General features: G+C 39.0%; 1 protein-coding gene across 1 annotated transcript in view; it reads right to left on the bottom strand.

Annotated features, from left to right (window-relative positions):
* Window positions 1-23409, bottom strand: part of STK39 (serine threonine kinase 39) — a 109216-nt gene that overhangs the window by 59578 nt on the left and 26229 nt on the right. The window contains exons 3-10 of the mRNA XM_010569501.1: window positions 20778-20886; window positions 19311-19452; window positions 17035-17090; window positions 10437-10546; window positions 10233-10334; window positions 9904-10037; window positions 6549-6597; window positions 6378-6443 (exon numbers count right to left, since the gene is read on the bottom strand). Coding sequence (XP_010567803.1) covers window positions 6378-6443; window positions 6549-6597; window positions 9904-10037; window positions 10233-10334; window positions 10437-10546; window positions 17035-17090; window positions 19311-19452; window positions 20778-20886 — 768 coding nt within the window. The remainder of the gene's footprint in view (window positions 1-6377; window positions 6444-6548; window positions 6598-9903; window positions 10038-10232; window positions 10335-10436; window positions 10547-17034; window positions 17091-19310; window positions 19453-20777; window positions 20887-23409) is intronic.

Raw genomic sequence — 23409 nt, 5'->3', positions numbered from 1 at the left:
AACCCCAGTGTTTATATTTTAGTTAGCTATCAAGCAGCAGCATGCATTCAACCAGGCTGTAGCATTTCAAATCAGAAACAGACACAGAGCCGCTCCTAACTGAGCAGAGCTCTCCCAAGCCTGCATGACTTTTCAGGAAGGACTGAACCCTGCTCGCTGTGCTGCACTTTATATGCGGCTGCCCTCTGCTGTCTGTGACTCCCACACAGCACAGCTAGGATGCACACATCTTTGTTCACCCAGTTGACGTTTTTCCCCTTTTGCTTCATATAACTTTACGTTTACCTGCAGACGCACAGTTTGAATAATCCTCTTGTGGAACTGCTTTTCAGTGCTAAACAGAAACTGGACTCTGCATACGAACTATTACTATTCCAGCCCATCTTTCTGCTCTGCTAGTCTTAAACTACCTGTTCTGATTAAAACCCTGAAGTTTTCAGCTCCAGCCATAATTTTAACTTCTTGAGCGAAGAGCACTTTTCAGCTAAATTAAGTCCCCCGTAATACCACTGGGTAGCACAATCTCAAGGATGTCCTGCTTCACCTGTACTTCCCTTGCAGTTCTCCCCAGGAACTTCAAGAATATCACCAGTATCAGGCACAAGCACAGGGGGGGCGAGTGTCAAACCAAATGGCATGTTATTTTTTTGTGCTGTACTTCTAAAAGCTTTACAAGGTCTAATCAGGAAAACATATTTACTTTTCACTTTCTTCAGTGTTGGGCCCGGGCTCCTCCCCCGCCCCCCCTTCAATTCATTTTTTTTAAAACTAGGAAGGCTAAAGATTTAACTTCTCCATATGAAAGCAAAAATTCTCACATAGCTATTCCATTAGTCTTTCAGCAAATGGTAACAGATGGCAATGCTGCTTCTAAGCCACCTTGCATTTACAGAATCCTCTTTGTAATTCATCTCCCTGCATGACCTTCCTGACAAACTTCCCCAAAATATACAAAATCACACATAACACACACTTCCACACCCTCCCAAAACTCCTCATTACTTTTATGAGCAAAGACAGGCAGAAAGGCTTCTTTTACCACCATGCTGAAGACAGCACAGTGGGAAACCTCATGATACTAAGGCGACCCTAGCAAGCCAGCTGTGGCTGCCTGCACTGACAAAATACTGATTTGGCCTATAGACTAGGAATAGATATAATAGCAACTAATTCCATTGAGTCACTTTTCACTTAGGACACTGTTTCAAATCCAAGAGAGGCAATCTAGTTTTGGATGTCATGCAAGCAAAGTGTTTGAGGCTGCATTTCTCAGAAGGCAAACAGGTAAAACCAGCACCCTCCTCCACATTCTCAGCAACAGACAGAAAACCAAATCATTAAAAAAACAGGACAATAAAACAGGATTATCTTCTAGCTAGTTACAAGACTTACTTCCTGATCAAAGAACCTACCACCAGCATCATGCACACCTAGACTTCTTTATCCTGTCTTGATTCTTTAACCAGGAGTCTGTCAACAGCACCTTTAAGAATACACTACACTTGCATGTCACAGTAATGAAACCCTCCTCCAGCACTGAAAGTTTCAAAAGCTTAGATAAATGCCAAATATTTAAAGCTACTGGTCTAATCAGAAAAGTTCTCATTGTATACCAGCCTCATGTTAGTCCATGTTCTAGACATTTTTTAACAAGTCAACAGGTCATGAACACAATATTAGCTAATGAGCAGATCAATGCTGTTACACAAGAGACAGTGACTCACCACACGAATGCATTCTGAAGTTGAACCATGATAGCCCATGAACTGGAAAATACTATCCAATACCAGAGGGTTACTTTTTAATGATTAAGATGAATCATGTGTGAGCTGAGCTTTTAAACCCTGCCATAACAAGTAATAAAACTTACTGTAGAGATGCTTTCCATTATCTGAAGTACAAAAGGCACTCAGTTGAGCCAACTATTCCATAGTTTGTTTTAAAGCTTGTCTATTCTGTACTAGATTAGCTCCATTTGAAATGGCACAAAATCCAATCTCACAAACTCTATACAGATGGTAAAAGCACTGATGAAGGAAAGGATGGATAAACCCACATACTGTATGAAGTTCCTTGTATCTTATGGCACAACTGCATTTAAGTATACCTGGCAGAAACACTGACAGCAGTCTTTTTCCTTTATCTGAATTGTTAAAACAAAGCTGATGCAACTGCACGTGTCTGCCCCTTAAAACACTTTCCACTTCTACTACCCACTAACAAAGGCACTGCTTTCTGATTATGTGAATTTTTGTCAAATTTGCATTTTACGAGAAAAGTGTTTCCATTAAGTTTTACTTCCAACAACTTCTTGAAAATAAACAAAAAACCCAATATAGTCTGAATGCCAATTTCTCCTCTATTTTTAATAGTCATATCTAACAATATAAAAACAGTTGCACTATTTTTTTCATTTGTAGCAGTGTTCTGGGTAAACTGAACAATTAAACCTCTCCAGTGGAGGGGCCTTCCCCACACAAAGCCTTGCCAAATACATACTTATAGTTCAGCTGCTGTTTTCCAGAAAAAGTGTTCCAGTATAGCACATGCCCCTTCTCTTTATACATCAGCAGTAATGAAATAAGCATTTCTTAAAATGTAAATAATCATAGTAATGAATATACATTTGTCTTAATAATCTAAGCTCAAACTAATGTTGCTCTCTGCTTTTCAAAAGGTCTGGAGTCCAGCTGTACTAACACCCATCATTGGTGAGGTGTATCTATCAGATTAAATCCATTACTGAAATAATGAAATGTTGCATGTGTATGTCTTGCTGAGGTGCAATCATGCTGTTAGAGCTGTCCAAGAAATCTGGGATCTAATGATATTTTCCTCATTAAATGCAGGGGATTGTTAATTTCTTCTATAAGGTAATATGATCATTTCCCTAAATTAGTTGTACTGCAGAGCTAGAATTCCAACCCATCAGTAAGGGTATTGCTACTGAAGTTTTAATAAAAACTGGTATCACTCACACTAATCATTTCTTTATGCTGTCACAGGTTTTTCCCAGTAACTTACAACTCTGAGCTCTAAAGAGTTTCCATTAACAGTGCAGAGCAATACCACCTTCCCAAAAATAGAATTCAAGCCCAATTATTACTTAGATATTTTTTTTTTTTGCTAGAAGCACTTCAGACAGCAATAAAATGAAATGCAGATGTATGTTTTTCCCTGTTCATTTTGTAATAGTGGCAGTCATGCAGGAGATTTTCAAAATTAAAGAAACAGGATCATAAAACCACAAAATTGACCCAGGGCCCTTGGGCATACAGAGTACTAACAGTTATAATTAATTCTTTAGTGTGACAAGTTTTCAAAACTGACTGTGGAATTCTGGAAGCTGTTTCAAAGTTTCCACTATTCCAATATAGCAATTCGAATCACAAATGAAACGACTTAGCATTCAGTTCAAAATTAAAACTACTTCAACATGTGTTAATAAATAGCATATCTAAACTCTTGCTAAGCTGTTGTATAACAGGGATGTGCACAGCTCTGATCCAAGCAGGACTGGGCAGGCTGCTCTACCATCACACCACCTAACAAGGCAGAGGTTGCAATCAGGGCTCCCACATTTCTGTCAATGACAAAAGTGCAGCCACAGAGCATGGCCCCACTTACCATACCGCACTCAGCTCAGACCATTCACCACCGCCTTTCCTCCAGTTCTTCTTGACACCAGCAATGCTCTCACAAGTGAGTAGTCACATTAATGAAACCCAGAATTGCCAGTAAGAAGTTGCACGGTGTGACACTCATTTCTCTGGATCAGTACCGGTATATACTTATGCAGGTTCTGCACAGGAAGGAGGCAAGACACGTTCCTCCTTTCCTCCTGGGCAAGTCAATTCCAGAAGTGGTTCAGTGTTACCCTTAATTACTAGGATAGGGCCAGGAAGAAGGGCATCATTTCAAAATTAGCAGAACTAAAAGCAGATAAAGAAACACTGGGACAGGGGGAATATGTGCACAAAGGTGTTAAACAGTATTTTAAAACACATAATATAGGTGGTGTTTTAATTATCAAATTGGGTTTTAAAAACCAGACACATCTTTACAGCATCAAATGTTTTCCTCACACGTACAAGAGCATGAGTACCTGCTTTCAGGATTTCACAAACAGACCTGAACTCATATTTAGTCAAAACAGTTGCCAAGTATAACCTGTAAAGGCAGAAGCAAAACATGAAAACACTATGTCACGAGAAAAGAATTTGAAGTTAAAACTAAACTGAGGCTGGAGTTCTGGGCAACAAGGCAAAGTAATTATACATGTGGAAAATACAAGAAAAATTAAATTACTGCAGGGCAGATCTGACACCTGTGCTAGCAGCGGTGCTACAGATCATTAGTTACAGGCATTTCACACCAAGAGCTACAGAAGATAATTTAAGCAGTGCTGACACCAGCTCCTTCCCATCTCTTGCCCTAGTGACATTCTTTTTTCCATTACAGGGATTACTTCTTCCAAAAGTGACCTCTTAGATGTTTTACATGTTAATGTTTGAGCAATCAATCTCTACTTACACAAGCTTTTTTAAATAAAAACCCACAGTTTTAATATTAAAATACATTTATTTTTTATGGTGTCTTAAAACAGTAGCTACATGCAAAGTTGTAACAAGTGAATTAAATTTTAAATCCCTGATGAATTTTAATATTGTGTCCTTCTAAAATATAAATAATTTAGTATTTTCACTAGCTAAAACCTAAATATTTTTTCCATTTATGCTGTAATTAAAAGACCTATTAATTTGTCTCTAGCACTGTACAGCTTTGATTTCTTAAGAATCACACCTCTTCCAAATTAGAAAGAATTGTCCAAAAAGTCATTCAGGAAACTATTTCTGGTGGTGTATGGGAGGCTACCCCGCATTCTTTTTGCAATTCCAGATGCTAAATTATTTAAACTAAGTAAGTATGCGTGCATGTATGTATGAGTTAATATGCAGTCTCTAAAGTTGACCTGAGATCACAGCTGGGAGACGAATCTCACAAGGCACATGCTCTGTCAGAAACCTAGCTGGTACTAGAACATGTCTAAATTACTCCTGTATGGCCCAAGATGTAAAACAAAAAACAAACGACTATTTTATGCCGTTAGGTAATGTTTTATGTGGGCATTGCTGCCACCACATGGCCAAACAGCTGAACTACGCCTACCCTTCCTCTGCACCTTGCAGATGCTAACCTGCTCAGCACACTACCCCCTTCTACACGCCCCTCATTCCAGCTTTCTACTCCAGCCTCTCACAAAGCCCCATCATTGCCACTGAATTCCTAAATTACTTCCACCTAAAAGATAGTTAGAAGGAACTTAAAGCATTCAGATCTTGCTGACAGTCTCTTCCAAGTATGAGCCACCTGCTGTGGGAACATTTCAGTGTTGAAGAATTACACCAAACTGATATTCACAGACAACAGAAAACTTTGCAAGTGCCAATCCAGGTAACTGACGCCTAACTGATGCACCAACAAAGGCTGAAATAGTTCCTTTCCTGAAGCACCCTCCTTGAAACATCCTCCCAGAAAGCTGGACTCAGCACACTACGCTGTCACCTGCAGAGGCTTAGCAATCTCCAAGCAGGTTCCTCATAATGAGGAGACACGGCGACTTAAGTCACCACAGAAAGGGAATTCCATAATTTCTCACACACACCAAGCAGGAGTCTACATTCATTCATGTTTATTAGCTCTTATGAACAGTAGCTTGCTTCATACTTAAGTTTTAAAATACTTAACCTGTTAAGAGTTTATTTTTTTTTTTAGTTCTGCTGCAAATGACCTGGTAAGCTCATTTACACAAGTGCCAAAGGCACGACAGAAATACCAGCATATGCCATAGCTGTGGTTTACACTCCATCACCTGTGGGATAAGACTCCACTGGTCTGAATAACTTAGCAGCACACTTGCAGAGTTTGGACCCGACTTCCATACATTTGGGCCTCACATTTGAAATAATCCAAAGAACCAGGTAGTCCTCAATGAACGTCATTTACAGTATCTCCACCCTTTTTCTAGGTGATCAATGAAGATATGAATTCCACAGTTCATGAACCTACATGTTTGCAGTCACTTTTTATTTGCACAACCATTTCACCTGTAGCTTTCTAAAAGGGAGTGGGAAAAAAATCGTTATCATGTATGATGACAAATACCATATATCATTTTTTCAAGGCCAGAAAGGAAGTCAAAATGCCCCAGGGCTTCCTGGAGAAAGCTAGGCTGCAGAAAACATTCATTCAACAGTCACTATCCTTGAAGGATTGCATAAGAGAATGGCTCAGTCAGTCAACTAAAATGTAAGGCAACTGAACAATCCCTGCTTTCTCTTGCATACCAGTCAAGAAAAAGATGTGAATACACTCACCTTTTTCGCTCTTTGTGCTATATTAGGCGTTCTAGTGAGAAGTTTTTCAATCAGGTATTCTCTATTCTGCAAAACCAACATTTGTAAGTTAAAAATCAATACAAGGAAAGAAGAAATTTCATGTAGATTTTAAGGCAGAGCAAAATTTACTCATAGGGTTAAACGTTTTACCTTGGCTTTCTGGAAAAATTTGCATTTTAAAAGTTCTGCTGCTGTGGGCCTGAAAGATCAATAATAAATTAGAACAGAAAACAAAGACCCCTCTCAGTGAATACAGTACAAGACGTTAGTTAAATGGTACGTCTCTAATACTTTTGAATTAGTACTGTATGAATGGGGAATGAATGATAATAGCTACTGAATTAATTCACACGTACTCACTTACCACACATGAAAAAATTAAGCTTCTATGGCAAAAATAAAAAAAAAAAAAAATCAGTCTCTAAGTTGCCAAATTTTCCCTCTTTTTCTTTCAACACAAATGCATTTTACTCTTAAAACAAACAAAGTTAGGTATCATGTTCTTCCCCAAGTGAAACTATGAACACAACTGAACTTTGCTCCACAGCAATAAAAGAATAATTACATTTTCCAAACAGTAGCATCAATACCTGCTACCAGCATTCTTTTACTTCATTGATGTCAGCACATATTCACAAGAAACTACACTGACACTACTAACATGATGCATAAACCAAAAAGAGTCATCAGGGGCATCTTCCAACGAAATTGACAAATAAAAATCAAAGCAACAGTTCTAAGGTCAAAACCTAGACATTTCACCTTTACTTGCAGTTTTGTTCAAGTCTCTTTCTTCCCATCATTGTCAAGTTTCTATTTTTGACGTTTTCAACAGATAATCACAATCTCACAGCTACTGAAGTGATTCCAACAGCAGGATTTGTCTCCCCTAACTTTAGGGATCTAAAAAGCTACTTATCTAGCCTAAGCCAGACTCTGGTACTGAAGTAGACTCTGGAGAGAAAGCAAAGTATCTCTTGGGATGAAATAAAACCCTCTAGGTTCTTTCCATCCTTTCCATTAGGAGCCCATATCACTATCCAAGACTAATTTTGACACAGTTAAATTTAGGGAAGCCAAAATCTCCAAGATTCATCTTTTCTAAATGAACAGAAACAGCATCTACTATAGTTTTCCATTTGAATTAAAGCAAGAGATTGGATATAGCACAAACTAGATAAGACAATGGAAAGATTCCATTTGGAAAATTTCAGTCTCAAAAAACCACAAAATCTGAACTAGTTTATTTCTCTGAGGACACATCTGAAGAGTAAGTGAAGAAAAGAGGAGTAGTAAGCAGTGTGTATGTACACATCAGTTCACTCGCGCTAGAAATAATGAAACAGCTCCTGACATCAACAAAAAGCATCCAATTTAGACACAGACAGTAGCTGCATAGAGCACTTATTTTTCTTCCCCTCCAAAGCACCAAACTCTACAATAAAGAAGTTCTTATTAGTGGCACTGTAGAGACCACCAGGCTTGGCAGTAATTCACACATAAACCTTGAATGAGCAAAAAGGAAGGGGAACTTTAAAAAAAAAAAAAAATCAGTTTTAGTGTCAAAGTTTTAAAGTTCTATCTCAGATGAACTCTTAACTTTAAGACAAGTTTCAGTGATTCAGTACCATCGCATCTCAAAACAGGGATATGCACAGTTAAAAGTTAGATTCTTAGTAGTTTTATCCAAACTACTGTTCTCCATTCCTCTACCATTAACTATGCCAGACACTTCTGAACTGGTCTGACCATGCCTTCTGGGCCTGTTTTCCACACAGGCCGTGGCAGTGAACTGCAGCTGAGGACTGTAAGCACCATCCTTGGCACTGGGGAGAGAGAGAAACACCCACACACAGATCCCCAAAAGAAAAACATCATGGTCAGAGACAACAACAGTGCAGTGCCAGTCTTAGAATTTGCCACAAAGAGGAGGCACTTCTCCCACAATTGACAAGACTATGGAGGTATCTCTGTGGAAAATTAAATCCTGGCTTGGGAGAAACAAAAAGTAGCGATGACCCCTCAATATAGGGACACTCGCTCCTTGGTTAGAGTAACTAGCACACAGATCTAATCACCTATCTGCTGGTTTAGTTGTTCAATTCAAGGCAATTGCCAGTATGAAGATATTGCACATGTTTAAATATCAGCGTAATAAATTAGCATAATTAGTTTAAACACTAATGTTTCAACACTGATGTCATAACTACAGATCAGGTAACTCGGCATTACGTATTCAAGGACAGAAGGAAAACCATTTTAATTATTTACTTCTCATATTTTCATACCAATTTAATCTTGCCCTGAAAATTGCTGGACACTGGAAACTAAAAGAAGCTTGATTATCCGGAACACATTTCATTCTTATTTGGAAGCAGCCAAACTGCAGTGCTAAGACTACCAACTGTAAGGGATTTGGGAATCTGAAAACAGTACACAAATAATCCTTCAGTGAAAAGAAGAATTTGAAGGATTTCAGGAATAAAAATGTTGCCACGTAATCTTTTTTATTAATTATACTTGTTCTCTAGTATTGCTGCTGTCACCTTTTTGACTTGACTCCCTACAACTCCTGGACTTAAGCTACCGTAACATCACTGAAGAGAAGTACACACCATAAAAGACCCACACAGTACTCAATCAGGATTGCTCTTACAGAACAATCTTTTTTCCCAGAAATATCAGCTCTGAATCTCAAAGAAGTGATATATTAAATACCCTTAGGAAATAATGTTAATTCAAATGTGCTTCCTCTAACTCTTCAGCAAAAGAAACCTACAAAAATGGGTCTGCATAAAAATGAATAAAGGATAAATTGATTAAACATTCTGGGAACTTGGGACCTCAGCAATGGTTTTGGAATAGATGTTTAATATTTTCATCATCTTGGCTATCCCATTCACAAAATACAGCAAGAAAGAACAAGTCACTAAGATACTATGACATGCAATTGCCTACATAAACATGAGGAAAACTCTAAACGAGCTTGGAGCCCCTAAATTTACAGTAAAAAATAAATACCTCTTAATAAGCAATTTTCTCTGGAAACATCCAAGTTAAAGGCAATACTAAGGTTATGGCACAAAATGAGAAAAATCAACATAAAATTATTATTTTTAATTTCATTTAAAGGCCAAGAGACTGATATGTTTGGTTACCAACAGTTCTGTCTAATAATCTGAACAGTCTTGCTAGACTTATGCACAATATCAAGATTTGTATCTTGCATCAGATGAGAAACTAAGCTGTAGAGCAAGGATTTTTGTTTGATCAGAGCTTAATCCAACAGTATGTTTAAGTATAAATAAATCAGGTTAACAACTCAGAAGAAGAAAACTTAAGCAACAATTAAGAGGCAATTTCTTCTCCCCAGATGAAGATGACTGTAGGCTGCTATTTACAAAATTCAAATCATACACTTAAAGATGATGTTTAAACACTGGAACTTTAAGTAGTCTGTATATTAAGAAAAATAATTCCACTGCACGTGGCAATAATGACCTACCTTTTGGAAGGATCTTTTTGAAGGCATAATGAAATTAGTTTTCTAAAGGATTTGCCATACTTTTTCATCATCTCCTTGTCCTCTACACCTGTCTCTAAAGTGGGAGGGTCATTTTGAAGCGTCAGCATTAACACCTACAGTAAACCCAAAAAAGAGGTACTGTAAGCAAAATCAATTCAAAACACATAGAAATTAAAAGAGAATAAATATTCCAACAGAATACATACATTTAGATATCTTGAGTTGCTATTAAAAATGAAGTAGTGCTAACTATCTAGCAGCATTAACAATATAGCTAACAGCATTAAGTAATACAAAGTGATTGTTACTTTCATAGGAGGGTATTTGTGATAAGGTGCTGCTCCTGTTGCTAATTCAATGGCTGTTATCCCAAAACTCCACATATCAGCCTTGAAGTCATAACCTCGCACCTGGAATAGAACCAGAAAGGAAAAACAGGGTAGTGATGCCTCAAATTCCAAAAATTGAAGACTGAATTTTTTTTTATTTTTTTTTTTTAACATTAGGAATACCTGCTCCATTACTTCAGGGGCCATCCAACATGGAGTACCAACAAATGTTTTCCTTACTTTGTTACGAGTAACATCACCTCCTGTTGCTAAAAATGCACTAACGCCAAAATCTGGAAAGGGGGAAAAAAGTAAAAAATCTGTTAAACTACAGTAACAAAGCAAAAGTTTTACACTTTAGAAATTAAGTCAATTCATAAAGGTCTAGTTACAGAAACTCTCCATTGCAGAGCTTACCTTTATTTCATGACACACTGTTCTTGAAATGCTACAGAATAGATGGTATAGTTTTATGTGGGAAATCTGCACTAGTTCAACCTCCTAGTATGTGTCTTCCTGAATAAGCTTACAAAGGACTCCAGTATCTCTGTCACTTAAGGTTTTCAAATGTGCACTTTGAGCCAAGGTTTGAAAGGTTTGCATCTGCCATTGTTCAAAGATAAGGCAGTACTTCTGTATAGCCATTAAATTTGAATACAATTTGAACAAGAGGGAGTACTACATGTAATTTAAATATTTATGGAAATTTGACAAAATCAGCAAAGTGATCAACAACATATGTTTAACAGTAGACCATGCCATGAACAGTTTTTTCCAAATCCCAAAATAGCAAAAACCCTTTGTGTTCTGTTAAGCTGTTACAACTTTCGTGGTTTAACCCCAGCCAGCAACTAAGCACCACGCAGCCGCTCACTCACTCCCCCCATCCAGTGTCAGTGACAGCTATATGGGAGAGGTAGGAGATAAATAGAGGAAAGAAGAACAGGTTGCCAATATACGGAGAAATAGTGTCATTTTGAACGGAGCTATATGAAGAGTATTTTAGACTGTGCTATTTACAATCCAGTTATACTGAAATCAAGTAGTTTACTATAGACTACACCAATTTTTGTTTTCCTATTGTTCCCTGATTTTAAGGTTGGATAAAAAAATAAAAATCAGTAACTACAGAAAATGTAGTTTTACCATTACTTTCCACTAAACAACTGTTAACCATCACAGACTCAAATTCTAGACCACTTCTACACCACTGAAACACACAAAAATACCGTAGACAAGAAAGAAGCAAGCTTCAAGCAATATTCTTTAATCTTCCCTGCAGCTTGCCTGAGGAACAAAAAAACCTTTCCCCTCCCCCCTCAAATCTGTAAGTTATAGAATAGACAGGTTTTGTTTGTATTTCTGAGAAGCATGAACAGTCTTAGAAACACCTGCTTTAAGTTTTTAATGCCCTAAATACCAATGCTGGCATTAGTGACAGTTTTCTGAAGAGGAACTACTGCATATAAGGAAAAGTAAAATAGGCAGAAATCAAAAATAAATAAATGTATAAATAAAGGAGAGATATAGAAAAAAAACTGATGTCCTTTCAGTACCAAAGATAAATAGTTTGCATTGGACAATTGTTTACAGGTCCTTTCAGGAACAGAGATACACAGCTAAAATCCTGACTTAACCTTTGCTCCCGTACTGCTGTTTTTCTCTATTAACATAACATTGATTTTGAAAAGGACAACATACAACAAATATAAATGGGTGAGGGAGGACAATTAAAAAAAAAAAAACAACCCAAAAACTAGGTAAAATCTTTTCTTGCATAAGCTTCAAAATGAAATATCGCAACACCTCACTGAGAAAGATGTGATGAGTATTTAATTAAGTCAAGTGAACATTTTAGTATAATACTAGTCAAACACTGTTGTATGTTTACAGACAGAAAGAATGCTTTGATAGCTACTCAATAAAAACAAGACTTTAATTTCCCATCCCAGACATAGCTTTCACAAATACAGGTTACTTAAGAAAAGACATGACCTACAGTGGTAAGCTTCCTGTCATATAGGAGACAAAGTATTATTGAGAACAAGTTACATTAAGAGGAAAAGGAAATATATTACAAGGAAAGAGCTGAACAATTCAACAGTGTTAGGCTAAAAGTCACAGCTAATACCAAAGAAAAAACAAATTTAATGAAGAGCCCTGATTTAACAGTATTAGTAAAGCATTCTGAAATTAAAGGAAACAGAGCTGCCCAAATAAGCATAGCCTACAAATCCTTTATTCCCTAACATCTTTTTTACCTCAGCCAGGGCTGGACACTTGGCCAAGCCAAGGCCAACATCCAGAGTTAGTGTTAGGCGTAAGGTTGGGAGAGGGATGAAGCCTGTGGCCTCCAAGGAGCCCACTAAGGGAAAGTACAGGCTGCAAAAACATTTTGTACCTGACAGCTTTTTCACCTCAGCCAGGGCTGGGCACTTGGCCAAGCCTCATCCAAAACCAAGCTCCAGGGTCAGGATTGGCCTTGGGAGGAAGACAAAGCCACTGCTTCCATGGCAGCAGCGCTGCAAAGCAGCTGCTGCAGGAAGGCACAGGCTGCAAAAATATTTCTCCCCTAACTTTCTCACCTTGACAGTGGCTGTAGACTTTAGCCTAGGGCTCAGCCAAGGCCATGCGTAGGGTTACAGTTAAGTCTGGGAAAGAAAGAAAGCATCAAGCTCCTGTGAGAACGGGGCTGGCCAAGGAAAGCTTGGGCTGCCAAACAACTGTCCCTGATAAATCTTTCTCTTCCATTTGGCTTGAGTATCCAAGACATAGGCTCTGCCTATTTTTAATCCGATCTTTTCCAAATGTTTCTGTAGGTAGGGATTACCACAGAAGCGAACACCCTGAGAACCACTGGTGCAATGAGTAAGTTCACACAGCCACCTACGCACAAAAATGAAGAGCAGGACCTCTGCTTAGATGCCTCAAAACACACATTCTTCTTCTGACAAGTTTTATTGAAACTGTCATTTCTTGTATGGACTAAAAGCATCATACAGCCCATACCTTCTACGCTTCCACCAAACTCTGTGTATTATTGCTCTTTGCTATATGCTCTTTACCTCACCTTTGCCAGGCAATTCAGACTTAGAAGTCTGAAATACCAATCACCCTGTTTGCCCAAAGCACCAGATTGTCCCAGAGGACTAGAAGCTTGCCAATGTGACACCCATTTACAAGAAGGGTCGGAGGGAGGATCCGGGGAACTACAGGCCTGTCAGCTTGACCTCAGTACTGGGGAAGATTATGGAACAGTTCATCTTGAGTGCGCTCACATGGCATGTGCAGGGCAAACAGGGGATCAGGCCCAGTCAGCATGGGTTTACGAAAGGCAGGTCCTGCTTGACCAACCTGATCTCCTTCTACGACCAGGTGACCCACCTAGCAGATGAGGGAAAGGCTGTGGATGTTGTCTACCTGGACTTCAGCAAGGCCTTTGACACTGTCTCTCAACAGCATACTCCTTGAGAAGCTGGCGTCTCATGGCTTAGACAAGTGTGCTCTTTGCTGGGTGAAAAACTGGCTGGATGGACGAGCCCAGAGGGTTGTGGTGAATGGAGTTAAATCCAGTTGGTGGCAGGTCACAAGTGGTGTTCCCCAGGGCTCAGTATTGGGGCCAGTTCTCTTTAATATCTTTATCAATGATCTGGATGAGGGGATCAAGTGCACCCTCAGCAAGTTTGCGGATGACACCAAGTTGGGAGGGAGGGTTGATCTGCTCGAGGGTAGGAAGGCTCTACAGAGGGATCTGGACAGGCTGGACCGATGGGCTGAGGCCAGTTGTATGAGGTTCAACAAGGCCAAGTGCCGGGTCCTGCACTTGGGTCACAGCAACCCCATGCAGCGCTACAGGCTTGGGGAAGAGTGGCTGGAAAACTGCCTGGCAGAAAAGGACCTGGGGGTGCTGGTTGACAGCCGGCTGAATATGAGCCAGCAGTGTGCCCAGGTGGCCAAGAAGGCCAACAGCATCCTGGCCTGCGTCAGAAATAGGGTGGCCAGCAGGAGCAGGGAGGTGGTTGTTCCCCTGTACTCGGCACTGGTGAGGCTGCACCTCGAGTACTGTGTTCAGTTTTGGGCACCTCACTACAGGAAAGACATTGAGTTGCTGGAGCGTGTCCAGAGAAGGGCAACCAAGTTGGTGAGGGGCCTGGAGCACAAGTCTTATGAGGAGCAGCTGAGGGAACTGGGGCTGTTTAGCCTGGGGAAAAGGAGGCTGAGGGGAGACCTTATCGCTCCCTACAACTACCTGAAAGGAGGTTGTAATGAGGTGGGTACTGGTCTCTTCTATCAAGTAACTAGTGATAGGACGAGAGAAAATGGCCTCAAGTTGCAACAGGGGAAGTTTAGGTTGGATATTAGGAAAAATTTCTTTACTGAGAGGGTTGTCAGGTATTGGAACAGGCTGCCCAGGAAAGTGGTTGAGTCACCATCCCTGGAGGTATTCAAAAAGCACGTAGATGAGGCACTCCAGAACATGGTTTATTGGGCATGGTTGATGGTTGGACTCAATGATCTTGAAGGTCTTTTCCAACCTAAATGATTCTATGATTCTATTCTATGATTCTATGTTACAATCCCAATAGTTTTAAGCAGAATGTTGGAGCTGAGGAACTGCAGTGACTATTTAACGTTGTATTTGTGAATCAGTCAAAAGTTCTCTGCTCCATACAGAGAAATTTCGTACTTTAAAAATAAGTCTCACCAATTTAAACAAAACAAAAAGATGTGTATTCTCCTCTTTCCCACCAAAGACTGAGCAGATTCTCCATGCAGAAGCTCCAAGGTCCATAATCAGGGGTCTCTGTAGAGCTATCCCAATTCTTTGAAGAGTCTATGCTCTTCTATATCTGCACAAAATCTTTTGTCAGAGGAACATTGGCCTGAGCTTCATTTGTGAGCCATAGCCCCTTAGAACCCAGAAATGCTAATGGACAACTGCGTCTTCAAATATTACACCTCATATATATTAGCAGTGTGTGCTTTGGATACATCTTTTCATTATAGAAGTTTGGGGTGCAGGAGAACAAGCAGTCAAAAGAATCTAAGTTCTTCTAGCAAATAAAAAGAAGGAAAATTATCAGGTATCTGTTCTCCAAAGATGAAAGGAGACTTTACTTTGTCAAGGCAAAAAGATGTAAAAAGGATGAATTTCAGCCTCTTTGACATTCAAAATTGTCTTTCAGTTAATGTGCAATGTTCAGCTGTCCCAAACAGAACAGTCCCACACCAACAAAGAAACAAGTTTGACACTGCCACACTTTTCACCTGAAGATTGGAAATAACCTGGTATTGAAATAACACATCATAGAAAAAACACATTCCACATATCTGTCCAGCCACTGAACTTCCTCAGTCCCACATGCACTGAATGCCCTAGCAGCACAGTTAAAAGCCTTACTCATTAAGATGCCTACAGCAAAAGGGAGGAAAAGGTCAAGAAACCAAGCCCTGAAGTTGAATTAGAAAGGGATAAATGAAGCTGTTGTTTGAATGTTATCAGATTACTGGGAGAATAGATTTCATTATGTGTGAAAGCAATAATCTAAAGTCAACAGCTTTATTTCGGATGGCTCATAAGACTTTATCTTTCAACTTTTTAGTTATTATTATTTTTAATTCAAGTTGGTTATCTGGACATCCACTCCTTTACAGTATGAGAAGATCTAAAAAATACTTGAACAACACAGACCTAGAATCTCAGCAGTTGCCCAAAGTGCTATGCAAAGTGAAGATAACTGTAGGGTATAATCAAGTGAATAAATAAATATTAAGTACCTTATTAAAATTCAAGTCTGTAAAATTTACTAACTACTTAAAAAGTCTTGAACTCAAAACAGAAGACAAAGCTGCTCACATTAGTAAATGGTTCACCTGCCAGCCAATCTTTTCCCATCCAGTTTCATAGACTTCAGACATTGGTATTTTAAAGCCCTCAAAATACACATTTACACAGTACTTTGAAAGCACTGTTTATTAAAAAAAAAAAAAAAAAAAACAAACTTTTGGCTATAGCCACTTTTATTACTGAGGGCTACTAGAGACAAAGCTTTCATTGCTGGGTCATGAGCTATAAACTGTGAAAGGCGTGGGAGTATGCTGGGAGAGGGGGCAGGTATCACCACCTGCTTGCTCTATTTTCCAGAAATCCAATGCTAACTTGAGAGATGGGATATGGGGTGTTGTTCAATACTTAAGCTCTTAGAAAGACCAAATAATTTGATTCTTACAAGCTACCACTCAAGAAGCATATAGGTACATTCAGAGGATATTTAAAATACTAAACTATCCAACCAATACTATTGCAAGACAAATGGCAGAAATGCCAGAAATAATCCTCAGTGAGACATATCTCATGCATCTCAGTGACTTGTTAAGTTATAGCCAAGGTCCTCATGAAGGGCAGTACATACGGATTTTTGAATCCCCAAGAACTATTACAATTACTTGCAGAAATAAATGAAATAAGCTTGAACAAAAATATGACTTGCTACTGTTTGCAAACTGTTTAAGGTACATGGGTGATTCAAAAGGAAACATTAAGAGGACATTAAAAAGTTTCCTTATATACATTATGGGACACAGAAAAATACTGAATAATTCCTAAAGCATGTATTATTAACCAAGAATCCCGAAATCTGAAACTGGGTAACTTGCAGCTACAGCACTCCAAAAGGAACAGTTAAAAGCCAACAGAAAAACTTGTATCTATTGCCCCTAATCCAGCTACAATTACCTTTTTCTATTATTTTGCCATTATTCTACCACCATCATTACCTACCTGCTATTTGTACAGAGCCATCTTCACCCAGAAGGATGTTGCCAGCCTTCAGATCTCTAGAATGTACAAACAGAGGTTAGTATGAAAGTACATATGTGCACATTCTATGTAAATAAATAAATAAATAGTAATTAGTTTCACCAGATAGCATTTTAAAATTTAAAAGACAGAAACAGGAACTGAAGTATAAAATGTAACTGATTTACAATAAAACAGAGTGCACAACTCGGACTCTCACAAACTCTCTCTCTCGTATAAAAAGACCCAAATTCAGCTTTGGTATAAAACAAGCAGAATTCAGGGCTAGATTTTGAGAACAAAAATATTTAGGTCCAAAATCTGTTTTACTGCCTTTTATAAATATAATGTCACAAACTGAGAGCTTTCAGAGCTTCAAAGCAAGAATTAATTCTTTGTCACATCCAACTGCACCACTATTGAAAAAGTAAAGTTGAAAAAAACTTCTTCTCTTTGATCTCTTCAGAGAAGAGACCCATCTTCAAGAAAGGTAAATATACTATAGATTTCTACCCAATGAAGCTATTAAAGCTCAAGAATAGCAACCATATTTTGCTATAGGGTACCATGATGAAAAGTTACTTGACACTGAATCAAAAATTCAGCATGTGCTTAACAGTCAAATATATCCATGTTTAAATTCTAAAAGACTGCAAACAGTCAAATATATCCATTTAACACACTATTCACGCATAATGTTAAGAAGAAACCATTCTGGCTGGTGTTTTTTTGATAGAAATGTGCATCCCATTTTTAATGCACAGGATAAATCTTTCATACAGACTACATCATAAACATTAAGAATTCGAGCAAACAAATCTTTCCAAGATTTACTGAAAATAATTAACACATTGCTACTGAAAGGTAACATAACCTGTTTCCTTATACATAAACAAGAATGCATCGAAACAAAAGAACGAAATCCCTGAACAATTTTGGAAACATCTCCAACTGGCAAATACCACCTGATAACAGCATTCCCTGAACTACCACAGCTTTCACCTACAACATACATGGGAAAAGGAACACACACTGTATTGTCTTGAACAGGACTTCTGTAGTACTGTACAGTTTACAAATTAGATGTTACAAAAAAGGAGAAATCTCAGATGTAACAAATAGATCTCTCTCTTTTTATGTTTTTTTAAGGTCCTTTAACAATAGACAAGGGGAATTCCCAGATCCAACCTCAAAGGGTCCTGTTATCCTTAAAATCTAATGAATGTTCCTTCTGCAACAATATCAGCTTAACAGAAGACTATGAATTAAGGTTTGAGGCAGATCTTTGGCATTCCAGACCAGAAGTCAAGATAATTGTTCTTTATTTCTCCATTTATCTCAACTTTCTCTCTGCAAAAGGAGAAAATAGTTCTTGATCTACATCAGAGGCAGTTCATTTATAAGATGAGACATAAGAAGTACACATAAAGAACAATTACTGTGCTACATCTGCACTACCTCCATTCTCAAGAGTTCCGTCTGCAGCGAATCTGGTTTTTGTTTAAAAGATTCCCTTATGAAAGGCTAATGCTTGAAACAGACAGAGAGCCTATTGTAGGCACCTTCCTTAAAAGGCAAATTCACCTCAGTAAATTTAATTAGGGAGGTCAGAGTACAGCACTTCCAACATCCAAACAGCGGAAGCAACCTGTAGGTTGCTACAGCAGATATATATAGACCACCCTGGGGCACCTGCACAATTTACACTGAGGAAGTCAGTGGAGAGAGTTTATATACAAGAGAACAATCATTAGATGCGTATAGACCAAGATGCAGTTCCATAGTATTAATCCCAGTTTCATGTGTGGTCATAAACAGGTCTGTAGAGTTGTAAGAGACATTACTGATTACCAGGAATATATAAATTTCACATTTCTACAGCAGTGCCTGAGTGCCCAAGATTACAGGTTTACTGTGCAACACAATAACGAAGTCACAGACCATATTGCATAGACTGGATTCAGATTAGATATTTGGAGTACCAGTAGGCACAGGCATATAGACCACAGTTCTGGCATACTTAGAGCAGCACAGACCGATCCTAAATATAAGACAGATGGACAGAATAAAGACCAGGCAAGGACTAAGTATTTGTGACAAACTGCAGTCAAGATTACAGCATCTGCCCAAGCATTATCATTTGATAATTACTGATCGTATTTACAGCAGGCGAAAGAGGCAATACAATTTGCTTAGCCAAGCAACTGCAGCTGACCAGTATCAACGAACTATACACACAACTTCGAAAATGCTTTTACCTGTGAATTTGCCCATTCCTGTGTAGATAGTCTAAGCCCTCCAAAACTTCTTTAAGAATTGTTGCTATTATGGGTTCTTCAAGGACACCATTTTTGTGCTCTCCTCTGTTGACAATATACTTTATTATATCAAGCATTGAACCTATATTGCAGATCCAGGAAAGGAAAGAAGCATATATACAGCATTATCGTATCAGATTCTTGAGAAAGTTATATTTCTTCATTCTTTCTAGGCTACTGCAATTTAAAATCTTTGCATGTATGTGTAAAGACCTCACGTTAACTAGCTCTCAGAATAAAGCACACTGCTACCTCGTTCAAATGAGAAAAGGCACCGTGTGCCGTCTTTTTGTCAAGAATACTGTAAACCTTAATGATCCATTAGAAAGATCCACTAACAGCTTGCTAAGCTACCATTTATTGAAAACTCAGGAATATCCCACATTTAAACAGACATGTACAGCAAAGGTTTTAGTTTATTATCCAGCTGAGATTATGGTTCACATAAAACATGCAGCTTCAAGACTGGAAGGAGATATTCTCTGCAAACAAACGATGACAACTTTTCTAGTGACACCCAGTTTGACATTGAACTTAAGCTATTATAAATTTCAAGGAATTTAATAGCAAAATTTTGTTTTTATCCAAGCATTTTTCAACAGCTCACAGTAAATTCCTGTCATGAATCACTGGTTTCTCTCAGCATCTATGCTTGCTTTTGATGGAACTGAACAGTTCAACCAAATGTGACGTTAACAAGTGTTATTTCATGAGCACTTCCCATCCTTGCTTTCCAGCATGAGGGTGCAGTAGTCTGCTGCCATCGAGACTGATCTTGAAGAACATCGTTTAGCAATCAGTACCACCACATCTTATTTTGGAGCCTCGCTTTTCTAAGCTAAAAGCACATTCAGTTTAGCCTCTTTTTCCTCTCCCAGAACCAAGTAAGATTTTTATACCATTAACCATCATCATAAAAACTGTAATGAGTGTTTGGTTAGTTTAAGCAATAAAAAGGATGCAACATGTATAATGCCTGTCCTAGGAAGAATGTTCCTTGAATAAGGAATGAGAAACACTCATTATGAAATCAGTAATATATGCATTTTTACAAAAATAGAGTGGATTCAGAGAAACTCAAAACAAGGCCACACTCACAGAACTGACTTAATTCTCATCAGTTTTCCCTACACAGCCTTAACAGAGAACTGATTCAGAATAAAAAATTACAGTAGTTAGATCAACAGAATTTATCTCAGTAATTCTTGGCCTGTACTAGCAATATAAATATGCAAACTTTTTAAGCTTGCACATTTCTGCTATAACACACCTATGTCTCAAGGTTCATCCTATGTAGTCTCTCTCCCCACTTTTTACTTGGTTTAGGTCAATTAACTCAAAGAAGGTACATTAGAAAAAAAATCATACCATTTCCTTGCAGCTAAACAAGTAAAACCAGTAACTTACCCCCACTTAACAGCTTCATAACCAGCCAAAGTTCATCCTTCACCACAAAAGATGTATAATAAGTCACCACATTGGGGTGATTGCATTGACTCATTGCTTGAATTTCTTTCTGTAAGAAATACAAAGCCCAACATAACACAGACAGCTATCAGTTCTGCTTCTATAGAAAGAAAGTTTAATTTCCAAAGTAAAATTCTATAACAGAACTGAAGTATGCATAGAATATGCATCAAGGCACCAAAACATTTCAATTTACCTATAGATCTGCATGCAAGACAAAACATTATTGCAAAGAACACGAGGGAGGTTTGGCCAGGAGATATAGGCATAACTACATCAATTTTCTTCTGACAGCAGCAAAGAAATTACTGTTAAAGTCCCAGTTCAGAGTGAGTAATGAAGAATGAGCAGTCTCCAAGAGCTGAAGGTGTGGGTACAGGCTGGACAACAAAAGGCAAGTGAAGACCAAAACCTACTGCCTTTCCTGTTCAAAAGAGATATGAAAAGTGTAGAATGGGAGCAGGTGGGAAAGGAGGAAGGAAGCTGTCGGACAAAGGACATCCTCAGCTACTGTGGGATGGACAGGTAGACACCAGAGCCACGCAATCAAACAGAAGTGGACGAGGAAAAAGCAATGTTACAGACCAAAAGTCAGAGGAAACAATTTAGAGGAGCACACAGTCGTCACCAACGGATTCACAATGTGGCAGTACCAAGTAACATCATCTATGACGCATCACAGCTATACACATTAAGAATGACTGTCTTGTATCTGTTTTTTCTAGCAGAGCCCTTTTTCTATTCACTCTTTCACATAATTGCTCTTTCACACCTTTCTGGCAGCTCTCATTATCCTGTCAATCCTTTACATAGGAGCATTCAGGCCTCCTCTGTAGTGGAGGGTTTGGCTCACACCAACTTAAGCTCCCACAACCCTATTCCTTCTCCCTCTCCACCTCCAGCCACAGAGCCCTGATCCATCCCTGGTGCTAAAGGACGTGCTCCTGGAGGGTGAGCCAGGCAGGGAGCCAATCCAGCTAAACCCCAAACTCTTCCACCTCCCCTCCTGCCATGAAAAGCAACTGCTTTCAGGTGGACCCATGTTACATGCTGACTCACCAGCATCGGTGCAAGGCAGGCACTATGGTGGTCCCACTTATATTGATTAAAGCTGCGACAGATGCCATTTTCAACTTTCAACCTCAATTCAGCAAGTGTTTGAAAGGGGACGGGGGTATTGTTGTTATTTGCAATGCACTCAAGATCACAGCCGCTTTATAATAAAAAGCTAATTATATGTATTAAAGACTGTGATTTAATCTCATGATGCCTGTTGGTGACTATTAAGTCAGGCCATAGTTTGACATACATTTCAGCTAGTCCTGTTGTCAAAAGTCCTCCTCCCTAGACAACTTCTGAGCCCTGAACCACAGAAGGATGAATGCCTGGATAGTCATGCAATGAGCCTGAATAACTGAGCAATTTGCAAAATAGCTCCCTGCCTCCCTGGGAGACAGTAGGTGGAAAACAGAAGAAATATGTGGGGCACATTTCCCTTTCCCAGAAGACATGTCAGCTTAAACACAAGTCAAATTACTGCCTCAGGTTCTTAATTCAGCTATCCATACTAAATCTTAACTGTAACTCTCCCACTCTTGATTACTATTTCATTTCTTATATTGTTTAATTGTTTTCCTATGCTGGTAATATAATAACAGCTCAAAAAGTCTACCTGCCACTGCTGGGCAAAAATACACCTCATCTGTTTTATTCACACATTAATAGTGCAGAAATGTAACTAATTGACTGTGGTAATCTTCACTATCTTTAACTGAAAAGTGCTTTGAATATTTTGTCTGCCCGCAACAACTCGTTGGCAAAAATTGAGGTATTGCACTAACCATGGCCAAAGGCACCTTGCGTCTCAGCTTTGGTGACTTTTTCCAAAAAGAGTCTTTGTAAAACAAAAATAAATTAAAAAAAAAAATAAAACAGAAAGCAGCCCATGAGAGATAAGGGATTGAATTTTAGTCAGGAAAGTATTAATTTCAGACTTGCAGTTCTGGAGAGCCCCCATCACACACAGAATGGAAAGCCTCCACAAACTTCAGTTATTTGGCTGAGGCCCACAATATGCACAGGTGAGAGAGAAAAGCATTCACTTAAAATACACTGTCAGAGGAAAAGCTTGCAGCAGGACATTCAGGAGAACGCCCCAGAATCTTCTTCACATTCATGTCACTTTAGACATTTGACAACACCAAAGCTGTAACAACACTTTAGATTTTAAGTCTCTCCCTCATCCCTCTGCTTCTCCCTCCCTTGTGCTAGCACAAGTGTTTGTGCACTACGTCAGGAAATATGTCCAGGTTAAAAGCTAACTTCTTTTTGGCCAGGTTATTTCTGATGCAGTTTCTCTGAGCAGCTGCACAAAAATGTGTGTCGGCCTAAGGGCAGGTGGGTGACACAGTTAATAAGCAACTGCGAGACAGCTCCTTTCGGTGCTCAGCTGCAGCACCCACGGGCCCAGGTCCAGCTCTCAGTGACCAGGCAGGTGCCACAGCTCTGTGGGTGCTTCCCCAGGGCCTCCTCCACAGACACCCTGGGTACAGCTGTTTGAGGGGCTGGGTAT

The sequence above is a fragment of the Haliaeetus leucocephalus genome, unplaced genomic scaffold (genome assembly GCF_000737465.1).
Source record: "Haliaeetus leucocephalus isolate CR32 unplaced genomic scaffold, Haliaeetus_leucocephalus-4.0 Scaffold1, whole genome shotgun sequence".
Classification (NCBI taxonomy): domain Eukaryota; kingdom Metazoa; phylum Chordata; class Aves; order Accipitriformes; family Accipitridae; genus Haliaeetus; species Haliaeetus leucocephalus.
This window is presented reverse-complemented; position numbering and strand designations above follow the sequence as displayed.